Below are 13,241 nucleotides of genomic sequence, written 5' to 3'. Positions count from 1 at the left end.
TTTTGTGAGACACGAGTCTCATTCTGTTGCCCAGACTGGAGTGCAGTGGTGCAATCTCGGCTCACTACAACCTCAGCCTCCAGAGTAGCTGGGACTACAGGTGCATACCACCATGCCTGGCTAATTTTCGTAATTTTAGTAGACCTGGGGTTTCACCATGTTGGCCAGGCTGGTCTTGAACTCCTGAACTCAAGTGATCCACCTGCCTTGGCCTCCCAAAGTGCTGGGATTACAGGCGTGAGCCACCACGCTGAGCCCTGTAATACACTTTTTCTTTAAGTCCTACCTCTTTATGCTTCTTTAAAATCTGCCCTCTAGAAGCAGACACAGCCCGAGTGTGCTGTGTGAGTCCCCCCACCGTGCCAGGCTCTGTGGACTCAGGGAGTACGGTCACAGCACCTGTCCCTCTGATGCTCACGGCCCGTGTCAGCGAGGGGACAGCCTGATGGGCCTGCAACAGGGGCTGCTCGACGAGGAGATGCTTTGGCCCGAGCCTCGTCTTGAGGCTGAAGAGATGTGAACCACGCACAGGAGGAGGATGGGAAGAGGCCCCTCCAGGAGGAGGAGACAGATGCAGAAAAACTTGGAGGCAAAAGATCATCTTGAGTTGGGGTGGCTGCCAAGTTCTAGGATGTTGCAAAAGCGTGGAAGCCTGCAGGGGGCAGGGTGGCATGTGAGCCTGGGAAAGAGGGCACCAAGCCCCTCCAATCCCAGGCTGTGCTGTGGCATCTCACCCTGACGGGGAAAGTCTAAGGATTTTAAGCACATCAGCGATGTGACCACAAGAGCATCTGAAGGAAGGTCACACTCGGGGATAGCACAAGGTGGAGCTGGTGGAAAGAGCCTAGAAAGAGACGGTGGGATGCTCTGGTGGAAATCCAAGGGGGCTGCAGGAAGAGCTGCACCAATGCAGCCACAGGGAGGGTGAGGAGACGTGAGCACTGTGCGAGACTGGGGAGCTCCAGGGCACCAAAACTGTCCATAGGACTCTAGGCCTGGGCAGTGGGCAGGCGCTGGTGCCACTCATGGAGCCATGGAAGACAGGGAAGGGGTCCTCCTGGGAAGGCGATGACTCCTGTTTCCCACATGCTGAATCCCAGACATTCGCTACACAGATCGGTACTCAGCAGCAAAGTCTGGCCACAGGTATTCATTTGGGAGCTGCTAGCATGTCCCTGGAGTTGAGGCCTCAGATGCCAACGAGATGGTGTCTCAGGCTGGCTTCCCCAGAAAGTAGGCTCTGAAATGGATATTAGCACGCAGGGAATTTACATCGGAAGAGAGGATGCAAGGAATTTATGCAGGGAGAGACAAAGGAAACCAGGCTGCCACACAGCCACAGTGAAGGCCTCAGCTGACCCCACGAGGACTCCAAAGCTAGCAGGGTCCTTCAGACATCCTCAGCTAAGGCAACGCGGCAGACCTTTGTGCCCCAGCACTGGGCTGCTGCCAAGGAAGGGGCCCAGCCCTGGTAAGGTGACCACCTTTGGCAGAGGCGACGCCTGACATGGGCTGGCACCCCCAGCAGTGGAAAGTGCGCCCCATTCCTGGATCAGGGCAAGCGAGGGGGCACCCAGTACCCCCAACTTCATGGAACTGTGCCACAAGAGGGGCTGGGGCGGAATCCTGAGGCCCACCAAGACTCGAGGGCTGGTGGGGGAGGGGTATCCCTGAGGGCAGCTGAGGAAGCCAGGAGGGCGCTGGGAAGCCCAGAGAAGGAAGTGCTGGCTGCTCATCAGGAAGGGCCGGGGATCCCTGGTGATGGAGCAGGTTGACTGGAGCGCCTGGTGCCACAGGAGGTGTCTCCTCAGCTCCTGGCCCTTTAGGTCCCTCAGACACCCCACCCCACCAGAGAGGGAGCCGCATCCTCTCCAGCCATGTCCCCTTCCTGGCAATCATGGCCTGACTGCCGCCCACCTTCCCGCTGCTGCCTGCCTCCCAGCTCCAGGCCAGGCTCCGGACGGGACCTTCATCTTGCCTCTTGTTCCTCCAGATTTGGTGCCCTTCTGAAATCTCCAGGTTGACTGGGCCTTGACTGCCTCCTTCCAGACGTTCTGGCCTCACCCGCCCACAGTGAGAACTATGATGCTCTGAGCTCTGAAGCACTCAACCTGCCCGAGGGTGGGCAGGATTCAGCCATGAGTGAGAGAACTGGGGGAGGAAGTTTGGAACTGCGGCAGGAGCGAGAGGGAGATGTGGGTGGAGACAGAATGGCTGTTTTAAGGTAGTAGACACAGGAACGCATTTATTTGCTGCAGAGAAAGCTGGTGAACAAAAAGCAAATGGTACAAGAGTAAGAGATGACTGCAGAAGGTTTTGGGAGAGGCAGGACTGCCAGGATCCAGAATTAAGGGTGCAGCGGGCAGCAGGGAGGTGAGAACTGTGAGAGCACTGCGTTTGTCTAGTGGGGGTGGCTGTTTGCTGGGAGTGCAGAGGCTTCAACAGCAGGAAGCATGGAGTCTGCTGAGGTCCCCAGCAGGCTGGCCAGGAACTCGCAGTGGCTCCAGGCAGCCTGAAGGGGTCACGGGCCAAGGTGGTGACAAGGGACATGCATGCGGCATCACTCCGTTTGGCCGTGCCGTTTCAGGTCTGAGAACAGACAGGGAGGGAGTCCATAGTGGAGATGGGGTCCAGGTGCTCACCCAGGGCCCGGCAGTGGTGAGGGGAGAAGGAAAGATGGGGCCCTCTGGCCCCGCAGTGAGGAAGTGAACGCGAGTGGGAGGGAAATGAGGGCTTCGAGGGAGGCCACGGTGCATCTGCGTCCGTGCAAGGACCTGACGGGCGTGAGGCTGCTCTCTCCCTAGGCTGCCTGCACTTCTGCTCCATCAGTCAGTTCCTCCTTGGTGGCCACACACAACCTCCTTGTCTGGCTGCTCCAGACAGAAGAACACTAAGAGGATCTGCGGTACTCCAGAATTCACAGAAGATGGACAACCCGGCTGAGGGACGTGGAGCAGTTCTCTGCCCAGAAGAGCCTGTGAGGACTGCTGTCCCTGGGTCCTTTCCTCAGGAGCGTCCAAGTGGTCAGGCATGGGTCTCGCTCCCAGAGGTGGAACAAAGGAGTGCCTGACTCCTGGCTTCTGTGCAGAGAGGGGTGCGAGGAAGATGCCTCCTCAACACAGGAAGGAAGCCCACAGCACCTGCAAACCTCCATGTATTTCCATCTGAGGAAGAGATCAGCAGAGAGCCAAACGCTGTTGGCTTTTACCTATTGGACAAATATTTACTCAGCACCCATGATATTCCAGTTCCTGCTCTGTCCTGGGTGCTGGGGACGCAGTCATGTGGGAGATGGAGGTAGCCCTCCTGCCCAGGGAGCTCACATCCGTGGGGAGCGCCGGGTCACAGTTCACTTCTGATCCTGGTAGTCAATGGAGAAAAATGAAGGAAAGGGAGGTTCTGCAGAGCCCTGAGGTGGAAGCTCATTTGGAAAAAAGGATCAGGTGAAGCCTCTCCGAGACAGTGACATGTGGGCAGAGACCACTATGATGAGAAAATAGGAGTCTCCTACCAACGTGCAGGCATGGGGGAGGGTGGGCACCAAGACACAAGTGCCCAGTGCACCCCGGGAAAAGGGAGAAGAGCAGAGAGGGCAGAGCCACACCACAAAGGGGCCTTAGCGGCCACCTCAAAGACTCCAGGCTTCCTTCCAAGATGACGCAAAGTCTTGGAAGATTCTGGAGCAGGGAAGTGACTCAATTGCTTATGACAGCTCTTTTATGGTTCAGTGTTTTAGGTGTCATCATCATGTTGTAATTATGTCTTAAAATACCCACCAAGGGCTGGGCACTGTGACCTCAGCACTTCAGGAGGCCAAGGTGGGAGGATCACTTGAGCCCAGGGGTCTAAGACCAGGCTGGGGAACACAGAGAGATCCTGTCTCTACAAAAATTTAAAGAAGTTATCTGGGTGGGATGGTGCATGCCTGTAGTCCCAGCTACTCGGGAGGCTGAGGCAGAGGATCACTTAAGCTCAGGAAGTCGAAGCTGCAGTGAGCCTTGATGGTGCCACTGCACTCCTGCCTGGGAGACAGAGATTCTGTCAACAACAACAAACGAACCACCAAGACCTTATCTTTTTAGAGACACCTACTGAATAAAATGTCTTATTTGTTTTGCTTCACAATGATCTGGGGCAGGGGTGGGGGACACTGGGTGACAGAAGTTGTTGTCTCCATGGTTGTGTCTGCTGAGATGGAAAATGGGGGCATGCAGTCCATTTTACTAGCCTCTCAATGTTTGTCCTATGTCTTGAAATTATCTATAACCAAATTTTTCTTTTTTGACACGAAGTCTCGCTCTGTCTCTCAGGCTGGAGTGCAATGGCACAATCTCGTTTCACTGCAACCCCCGCCTCCCGGGTTCAAATGGTTCTCCTGTCTCAGCCTCCCGAGTGGCTGGATTACAGGTGCACGCCACCATGCCCAGCTAATTTTTTTTTTTTGTATTTTTAGTAGAGATGGGGTTTCACCATGTTGGCCAGGCTCTTTCAAACTCCTGACCTCAAGTGATCCACCCACCTCAGCCTCGCAAAGTGCTGCAATTACAGGTGTGAGCCACCACACCCAGCCAATAAAACTTTAAGAAATTATTAAATAGAAGTGATTCTGGCTAACTGGTGAGACTGGCTGTGGGAGTAAGAGCAGGAGCTTGGAGGCCAACAGGGTCTTTAGAAAGGGGAAGTAAGAGGACAGGCACGGTGGCTCACACCTGTAATCCCAGCACTTTGGGAGACCAAGGCAGATAGATCACGAGGTTAGGAGTTCGAGACCAGCCTGCCCAACAAGGCAAAACCCCGTCTCTACTAAAAATACAAAGATAAGCCGGGTGTGGTGGCACGCGCCTGTAGTCTCAGCTACTCGGGAGGCTGAGGCAGAAGAATCACTTAAATCCAGGAGGCGGAGGTTGCAGTGAGCCGAGATTGTGCCATTGCACTCCAGTCTGGGCGACAGAGTGGGGGAAAAAAAAAAAAGAAAGGGGAAATAAGCCCAAGGCGACGAAAGCCACTCCTATTAACCTCACACCCAAAGATGACCTTTCTTTTCCCCAAAACAGACCTGGCATCGTGCTTTACATATGGCTTCCAAGTCTTTTTTCCATTCAGCCTTATTTCATTAACTTTCCCGTTTTCCTGTGACATCATTTTTAGATACTGTGTAATACTCTGTAGCACGGGCAGAACTGAATTGGTGGTGGGGCACTGAGGCAGCTTCCAGTTCTTCACTATCACGACATTACTATGGCAAACATTGTCAATGACTCTTCGCTATCTAGTTTCCCAGCAAACGATCCAGTTTTTTTGAAAGGTGTGCACATTTTAAAGTCATCTGCTTGATTTTGCCAAATTGGCCTCCAGAGGGACTACTGACCGCACCTCACGAGCAGGGAAGCATATGCGTTTCCTCACATCCTGCCAACACTGGGCAGCACTGTCCTTTCGGATTGATTCTGGTCTGACAGGCAAGGAACTCTACGTCACTGTCAGGGCTGGTTTTGTGAGCCATTTTAGGCAGCCTTCGTCCATTCCTCCATCTGACCAGGCAGCCTGCGTGAGCTGGCTTCATCTGACCTTCTGCTTTGAAGCGGCACACACAGGATGTTTAATGAACAGCCGCAGGCAGTGGAAGAGGAGGGTCCCCGGAGCCTGGGACATCAGCTTTCAGTAGCATGTGAGCAGCTGCAGGAGCCCTGAACAGAAGCAGCGATGGCAGGCTACTCTTCCCAAAGCTGCCTGAACTGCCCCAGTGGGGCCACCTCCCAAGGTGGACCTCCCTCCTAGAATCTCCTCTTCCCCTTGGCTCTGTTTCAGGTGGTCTGCCTTAGTCTTCACTGTCATTTTTCATGGTTAGGCCCAGCTCTTCCTCACATTTGTAGTGCATCCCGTGAAGTCTTGAGCGCTGAGGCAGGGGCTGCGGGTGTACTATGAGAGCATCAGCAGGAGTTCTTGTTTTGTGCTTAACCAGTCAGTCGAGTAGACAAAGAGTGTGACAGCCCCTCGTACAACAATCTGCCCTTCTTCCTGGGGTCAGTCTGGGCACAGAGCCCAGTAGGGCAGCCACCAGTGAAGGCAGCCAGTAAGCTCTGCGGCCGCTGCAGGGAGCACAGTGGAGCAGCGGCTCACTGAAGACCCGGTGAGTACAACACGGCAGGAAAGAAGGATTAGGAGCCCTTTACAACCCAGTCAGGGATGACGGCCAGAACACACCCTGAAGAGCAAAGAAGGTGCAGGAATGGCGGATTGTGCACACGCAGACAGAGGCTGGCGGCCAGCCAGGGGGCTCTGGCTCAGGAGAAGAGGCGCATTTTCAACATCAAATTTGAAAGGGGTACTTTCAAAAAGGTACTCCTTGGTACCTTATGAATTTTATTTGAATGCTTTTATCTATTTAGAGAAATAAAAGTAAAATCAATTAACACTGATCCCGATAAGACACCCTCCTTCCTAGTAAAGCTCTTGGCACAAAGCATCGCCCTGCTGACGTGGCTGCCTGAAAAGCAGGCGCAAGATGTTCTGTTTCAATCATTTCCCGGCATTTAAAGGGCACTTGCCACGGGCCCTGGAGCTACCCACAGATTCCACAAAAGACACTGATTCATGAAATCACAGTTTAACAGGGCTAGCAGATGAAGGAGCGAAGTCATAAACTTAGGATATGGAGAAGGTAGCTTCAAATCTGTCTTGAAAGGATTGATCATCAAGACCAAAAAGGTCAGGCATGGTGGCTCACACCTGTGATCCCAGCAGTTCGGGAGGCTGCGTGGGAATATCACTTCAGCCCAGGGGTTTGAGACCAGCCTGGACAACTTAGGGAGACTCTGTCTCTACAAAAAATTTAAAAATTAGATAGGTGTGTTGGCATGTGTCTGTAGTCCTAGCTACTAAGGAGGCTGAGGCAGGAGGATCGCTTGATCCCAAGAGGTCGAGGCTGCAGTGAGCCATGATGGCATCACTGCACTCCAGCCTGGGTGACAGAGTGAGACCCTATCTCAAAAAATAAAACAGAAGGCAAAAAAATTGACGTTAGGTCCCCACTGGCTGTTTGGGGATGGAAAAAATCAAGTTAGACCCTTATCTCATACCAAGGACAAACCGATTGCAGTTGGGATTAAGAGCTGAAGGAAACAAAGTGAAGCCAGTCCTGAAAGAGAAGCAAGCACACACTCTTTACGGTCTTGGTGGGGAAACCCTTCCTCTTCCATACAGAAAGATTAAATTACACAAAAACCCCAATCAAGTCTCTGTATTATCCATAAAACTGTCCTGTAAATCTAAATCTATCCTAAGATTTAAAAAAGGACTGAAAAAGTAAAAAAAAAGAAAAAAAAAATCCAGTTCACTGAAAGGTACCGTACATAAAGATTTACAAAGGACAATCTAGATAACCTTTGGAGAAAACGCATTGTAACATAATAAGCAACATGAAGATCAATAGAGTTGCTAAGAAGATAAATTAACTGATAGGCAAGTGGGTAAGAAATACCAAAAGGTAATTTACAGTAAGAGAAACACACAAAAGGCCAATAAATACATGAAAAGATACTCGATTTCACTGGCAATCGGGGAAATGAAAATTAGAACCACAGGATGACATTTTCCACTCACCAGATTAAAACTCAAAAACAAAACTGAGAATATGCAGCATTAATGAGGATGCAGAAAAACATGCATTTTCATACCCATTTGGTGGTGTTACTAATAGGTCCAGCTTTACATACTTTAGGGTTGCAATTTCACTTCAAGGAATTTATCCCATAGAAATATGTGCACAGACGCCCAAAGCTCATAGAAACAGTCACTGGAAGAATGTCCAGTATTAGTAAGGGAGGACACCACCCCTCATAGTATCTTACGCCCAATTCCTGCCTCAAAGGAAAAGTAGGAGTTTAAAGAAAAGACAGAAATGAAATCAGTAGTCAGACAGCCCAGTGCTGCATTCCAGGCCTGGTAGTTAAAAAGACTGACCGCTGACTTAACTAGTTATGTTATCTATAGATTCCAGACATTGCATGGAAAAGCACCGTGGAAATCCCTGTCCTGTTCTGTTCCATTCTCATTACCAGTGCATGCAGCCCCTGGTCACGGACCCACAGCTTGCTCAATCCATCATGACCCTCTCACGTGGGCCTTGCAGTGAGCTGAGATCCGGCCACTGCACTCCAGCCTGGGCGACACAGTGAGACTCTGTCTCAAAAAAAAAAAAAGAGAGCTGTAACCCCTTAAAAGGGACAGGAATTGCTCACTCAGGGAGCTCGGTTTTTGGAGACGTGAGTTCGCCCATGCTCCCAGCTGAATAAAGCCCTTTCCTTCCACAACTTGGTATCTGAGGGGTTCTTGTCTGTGACTCGTCCTGCTATATTAGGAGACTATAATGGCACACACACTAGGGAAATACTATGCAGCTGTGAAAAGAGTGAGGTTTATTGTGTGTATGTGTGAGAAAAACAATCACAAACACCATGCCCTGGATGGAGCAAATGAGAAACTAGCTGGATGAGGTGGACGAGGGGGCCTGGGGGCCAGCCTAAGAATTTGCGCCTGGCCCCGTAGGCAATGGGCAGCATGGTAAGGCAGAGACATGATCATCACAGGAACCCACAGGTATCTACAGAGCAAACAGACTTTGGGGAAGAGGAAGAAAGGCCGCTGCCACCCTCCAGCTGAGCCGGTGGGATGAAGGCAGGAAAGGAGGTGACTGATTTGCGTGAGCCAGACACGGTCCTGGCTGTCACAGAGTTGGATTGAGGGTTTAGGATACAGAAGACAGAAAGGACAGGATTTAGGGATGAAACGGGTAACAGGTGGGGATGGCAGAAACCTCTAGGACTGTGATTTCCAGCCGGCACAGCAGACTGGATGGGCAGTCTGGGGAGAACAGGGAATCAGGAGGCAGGGTCGGCCTCTCCATTCCAAGAAGAAATCCCAGGCTGCCGGGCTGCAGGCAGCCTCCCCGACGGAAGCCCCCAGAGGCCTCTGACAGAGCTTCCAGAAGTCCCATTCTTTCAGAGAGAGGGTAAAACCTGCCCCCTCTCCCAACTGTGCACAGCCTGCCTCTCTGCCAGCCAGATTCCCAGGAAAGAGGGAAAGAGATGGGACTCCCTGCCCAGCACTGAAGTGGAGCCCAGGACATGAAGGTAACTTAGTCAACAAGCAGAGCCTCCATGAGGCTGGGCCCTGGGGTGGGAGGCGATTCGAACTCCAAGCTGGCTCCCAGAAACCACCCTCGGAACATGGCAGGGGAAGGGAAGGGGTCCCAGTGGAGGGTAACACAGAGGTGTCTGCCAAAGGTGAGGGGGTGGGAAGGGAGTCATTCTAGGGAGGAGGTGCAAACGGACAGGCCCAGAAAGAGAAGGGAAGATGGAGAGAGAAGAGGGAGGCAAGTGGATGGGAGTGGTCTGCTCTGGGAAAGGCAGGCAATTCCGTAAGACTGTGGCCAAAAGTGGGAGAAGGAAGGTGGAGAGAGAAGCAGGGCCAGATCCAGCCAGTGGGCCTTATTTCCTCCTTGGCTGAGTTTGTTTACCCACTTCATTCATTCAAAAAGAATTTACAGGCCGGCGCGGTGGCTCATGCCTGTAATCCCAGCACTTTGGGAGGCCAAGGCGGGCAGATCACCAGGTCAGGAGATCTAGACCATCCTGGCTAATACAGTGAAACTCCGTCTCTATTACAAATACAAAAATTAGCCGGGTGAGGTGGTGGGCACCTGTAGTCCCAGCTACTCGGGAGGCTGAGGTGTGAACCCAGAAGGTGGAGCTTGCAGTGAGCCGAGATCGTGCCACCGTACTCCAGGCTGGGCCACAGAGTAAGACTCTGTCCCACGGAAAAAAAAAAAAAAAAAAAAGAATTTACAGAGCACTAAACAGCACGCTAAGCACTGTTCTAGATCCGGGACAATATGGCAGTGGCGCTGACAAAGGAGCTGTTCTGGTAGAGGTGACTTCGAGGAAAGCCACAGCCATAAACAAGGAAACAAAGAGTAACATAATTTCTGGCAGGAGTAAATGCTAGGCAGGAAAGAAAACAGAAAGATGAATCGAGAGTGTGCAAGTGGGAATGGGGTGATCAGGGGACATAATTCAGCTGAGGTCAGAATAAGGAGCTGAAGACTGGGGAGGGAGCCCCAAAGAAAGGAGAGTGGGGGCCCTGCAGGCAGGAGCTAATTGCACGAGGCAATTGTTTTGCTAATAAGACCACGTTAAGAAAATTAGGCTTTTTTTTTTTTCATTTGTAAAGAACTCATTAGAGAGTTATATTTTTAGTTCTCCCTCCTGGGGATTAGAAATTGGGCGGGGGAGGTTTGTTGGGGCTGATGGGGAGGACTCTGGATTCCTGCAAGAACCCGCAAAGATGCATGTGAGAGGGAGGAGGCAGCAGGGGAGCAGCACCCACCTGCTCCGGGAGGTCATGTCCGGGAAGAACTGCACGAGGGCCAGCAGGTTGTGGTGGTGGTCAGACACCCAGCTCAGGGTGCAGCACAGTTCCTGGAGCTGCAGGAGAGGGGACATCCCACGGGCTGCATGGGGACGCTGCCTTCCCAATGCTCTCGCCTCCCAGCCCGCACAGGGGAGTAAGTGGGCAGTCACAGACACCAGGGGCATTCCGATAACCTCCAGGCATTGCCATCCCCACCCAGGGCACTCTAGGGGCCACCCTGGTCCCTAGTGATGAAGCTGTTTGAGGACCAGGCTCTGGGCGTGTGGTACCTTCCCCGGCCACTCCCGGATGTTCTCCAGGAGCAAGAGCAGAAGCTGCTGGAGGTCAACCTTGGGCAGCAGGCGGAGCCCCGTGTCCAGGCCGGCGCGGCACAGCAGCTCAATCAGTCCCACGAGGTTCTCGTCAGTGTAGGCCCCCGGCTGGGCCTGGGCACACAGCACCAGAAACTAGAGAAAAAGAAGAGGGCAAGGGTGGCCACGCCGTGGGGGAACGGGAGAGGACTTCGAGGACCAGTTCCCTGGGAGACACTTAGGCAGGAGGGATGGTACTGTGAGCCCCGCGGTCATGCTGGGTAGGAGCTCAGGAAACAGTGAGGCCAGGATTCGAGGCCCCTGCAGGGTCCTGGGTGGCAGGCACAAGTGTGGAGTGTGTGTTTGTCAGAGGTGTTTGAACCAGAGCGACTCCATCTTGAACAAGAGCTGGGTAAAATAAGGCTGAGACCTGCTGGGCTGCACTCCCAGGAGGTCAGGTGTTCTTATAGGATGAGAGAGGAGGTTGGCGGAAAGAGGTCGGCCAGATACCACCAAAACCAAGATGATGACTAGAGGTACCTCTGGTCAGCCTCACTGCTCATTATATGCTAACAATGCATTAGGCATGCTAAAAGACACTCCCACCCGCACCGTGACAGTTTACACATGCCATGGTAACGTCAGGAAGTTACCCTATGTGGTCTAAAAAGGGGAGGAACCCTCAGTTCTGGGAATTGCTCATCCCTTTCATGGAAAAGTCATAATCCACCCCCTATTTAGCATATGATCAAGAAATAACCATAAAAACACTATACCAGCAGCCCTTGGGGCTGCTCTGCCTATGAAGTAGCCATTCTTTATCCTTTTGCTTTTTTTTTTGAGACAGAGTCTTGCTCTGTCACCTAGGGTGGGGTGCTGTGGTTCGATTTTGGCTCACTACAACCTCTGCTTCCCGGGTTCCAGCAATTCTCCTGCTTCAGCTTCCCAAGTAGCTGGGATTACAGGCGCATGCCACCACGCCCAACTAATTTCGGTATTTTTAGTAGAGATGGGGTTTTGCCATGTTGGCCAGGCTGATCTTGAACTCCGAACTGCAGGCGATCCACCCGCATTGGCCTCCCAAAGCGCTAAGATTACAGGCATGAGCCACCGTACCCAGCCTATTAGTTTACTTTCTTAATAAACTTGCTTTCATTTTACTCTGTGGATTTGCTTCCAATTCTTTTTATTTTTGAGATGGAGTTTCTCTCTTGTTGCCCAGGCTAGAGTGCAATGGCGCAATCTCAGCTCACTGCAACTTCCACCTCCCGGTTTCAAGTGATTCTCCTGCCTCAGCCTCCACGCCTGGCTGATTTTTGTATTTTTTGTAAAGATGGGGTTTCATCTTTACCAGCCAGGCTGGTGGTCTCCAACTCCTGACCTCAAGTGATCCACCCGCCTCAGCCTCCCAAAGTGCTGGCATGGGCATGAGCCACTGTGTCCGTTTTTTTTTTTTTTTGAGATGGAGTCTCACTGTGTCGCCCAGGCTGGACTGCAGTGGTGCCATCTCAGCTCACTACAACCTCTGCCTCCCAAGGTCAAGCGATTCTCCTGTCTCAGCGTCCTGAGTAGATGGGACTATAGGTGCCCACCATCACGCCCTGCTAACTTTTTTGTAATTTTAGTAGAGATGGGGTTTCACCATGTTGGTCAGGCTGGTCTGGAACTCCTGACCTCAAAACATCCGCCTGCCTCAGCCTCCCAAAGTGCTAGGATTACAGGCATGAGCCGCCACGCCTGGCCCCAATTCTTTCTTGTGCAAGATCCAAGAGCCCCCTCTTGGGGCCTAGATCAGGACCCGCTTCCCGTAACACGGTTTCTGTAGCATCCAGCCTATAGCCAGCACAGTGCCTGCCGTGGTGCTGAGCTCGCCAGAGGTTCTCCATGACGCTCCCCGAATGAAGCTGCGGAATGGGTCTGAACTACGAGCCGACAGTGCCCTGGGTGAGGCAGGCAGCTCGACTCACCTTGTAGATGTGGCCCAGGCTGATGTCCAAGGCCACCTCTTGGGGAGCATCCTGCTCCCTGTTCTCACTCAGGCCAGCCTCGCCTGGAAGCACTCTGCGGTAAGACAACAACAGTGACAATGGGAAACCCAGGACAGGGCACAGGAGCAGGAGTGAGGCACAAGGTGGGACACTGCTGCCCTGAGGCTGCTCATCTGCTGGGCACAGCAAATCCCTCCACACAGATGATCTCATGTTGTCTCTGAGGGCCAAGAATCCAGGGGCAGCTCCGTTGGGTGGTCCTGGCTCAGGGTGCCCAATACCTCAGATGTTGCCCTCAAGGTGTTGGGTGGGGCTGCAGTCACCTGAGCCTGACTGGGCTGGAGGGCCTGCCTCCCGGCTCACTTACCTGGTCACTGATCCGCAGGCCCCAGGGCCTCTCCGCAGGGTTTCTCCATATGGCCACTGGTTCTCCAAAGCCAGCGGTGAGAAAGAGAAGGAGCGAGAATGTGCCCAGGACAGAGCCACAGCCTTTCATAACCTAAGCTTGAAGGTGACATCCCATCTCTTCTGC

At 52.7% G+C, this 13,241-nt stretch overlaps 1 protein-coding gene across 1 annotated transcript in view; it reads right to left on the bottom strand.

The window, feature by feature from the left end:
* FAM178B (family with sequence similarity 178 member B) overlaps positions 1–13,241 on the bottom strand; it is a 122,173-nt gene that overhangs the window by 34,557 nt on the left and 74,375 nt on the right. Inside the window, exons 13-15 of the mRNA XM_023211292.1 lie at positions 12,689–12,782; positions 10,701–10,877; positions 10,387–10,484 (exon numbers count right to left, since the gene is read on the bottom strand). Of these exons, the coding sequence (XP_023067060.1) occupies positions 10,387–10,484; positions 10,701–10,877; positions 12,689–12,782 (369 nt within the window). The remainder of the gene's footprint in view (positions 1–10,386; positions 10,485–10,700; positions 10,878–12,688; positions 12,783–13,241) is intronic.

The sequence above is a fragment of the Piliocolobus tephrosceles genome, chromosome 15 (genome assembly GCF_002776525.5).
Source record: "Piliocolobus tephrosceles isolate RC106 chromosome 15, ASM277652v3, whole genome shotgun sequence".
NCBI classification, from domain to species: Eukaryota; Metazoa; Chordata; class Mammalia; order Primates; family Cercopithecidae; genus Piliocolobus; species Piliocolobus tephrosceles.
The sequence above is the reverse complement of the archived record's forward strand: the minus strand, read 5'-3'. Positions and strand labels throughout refer to the sequence as shown.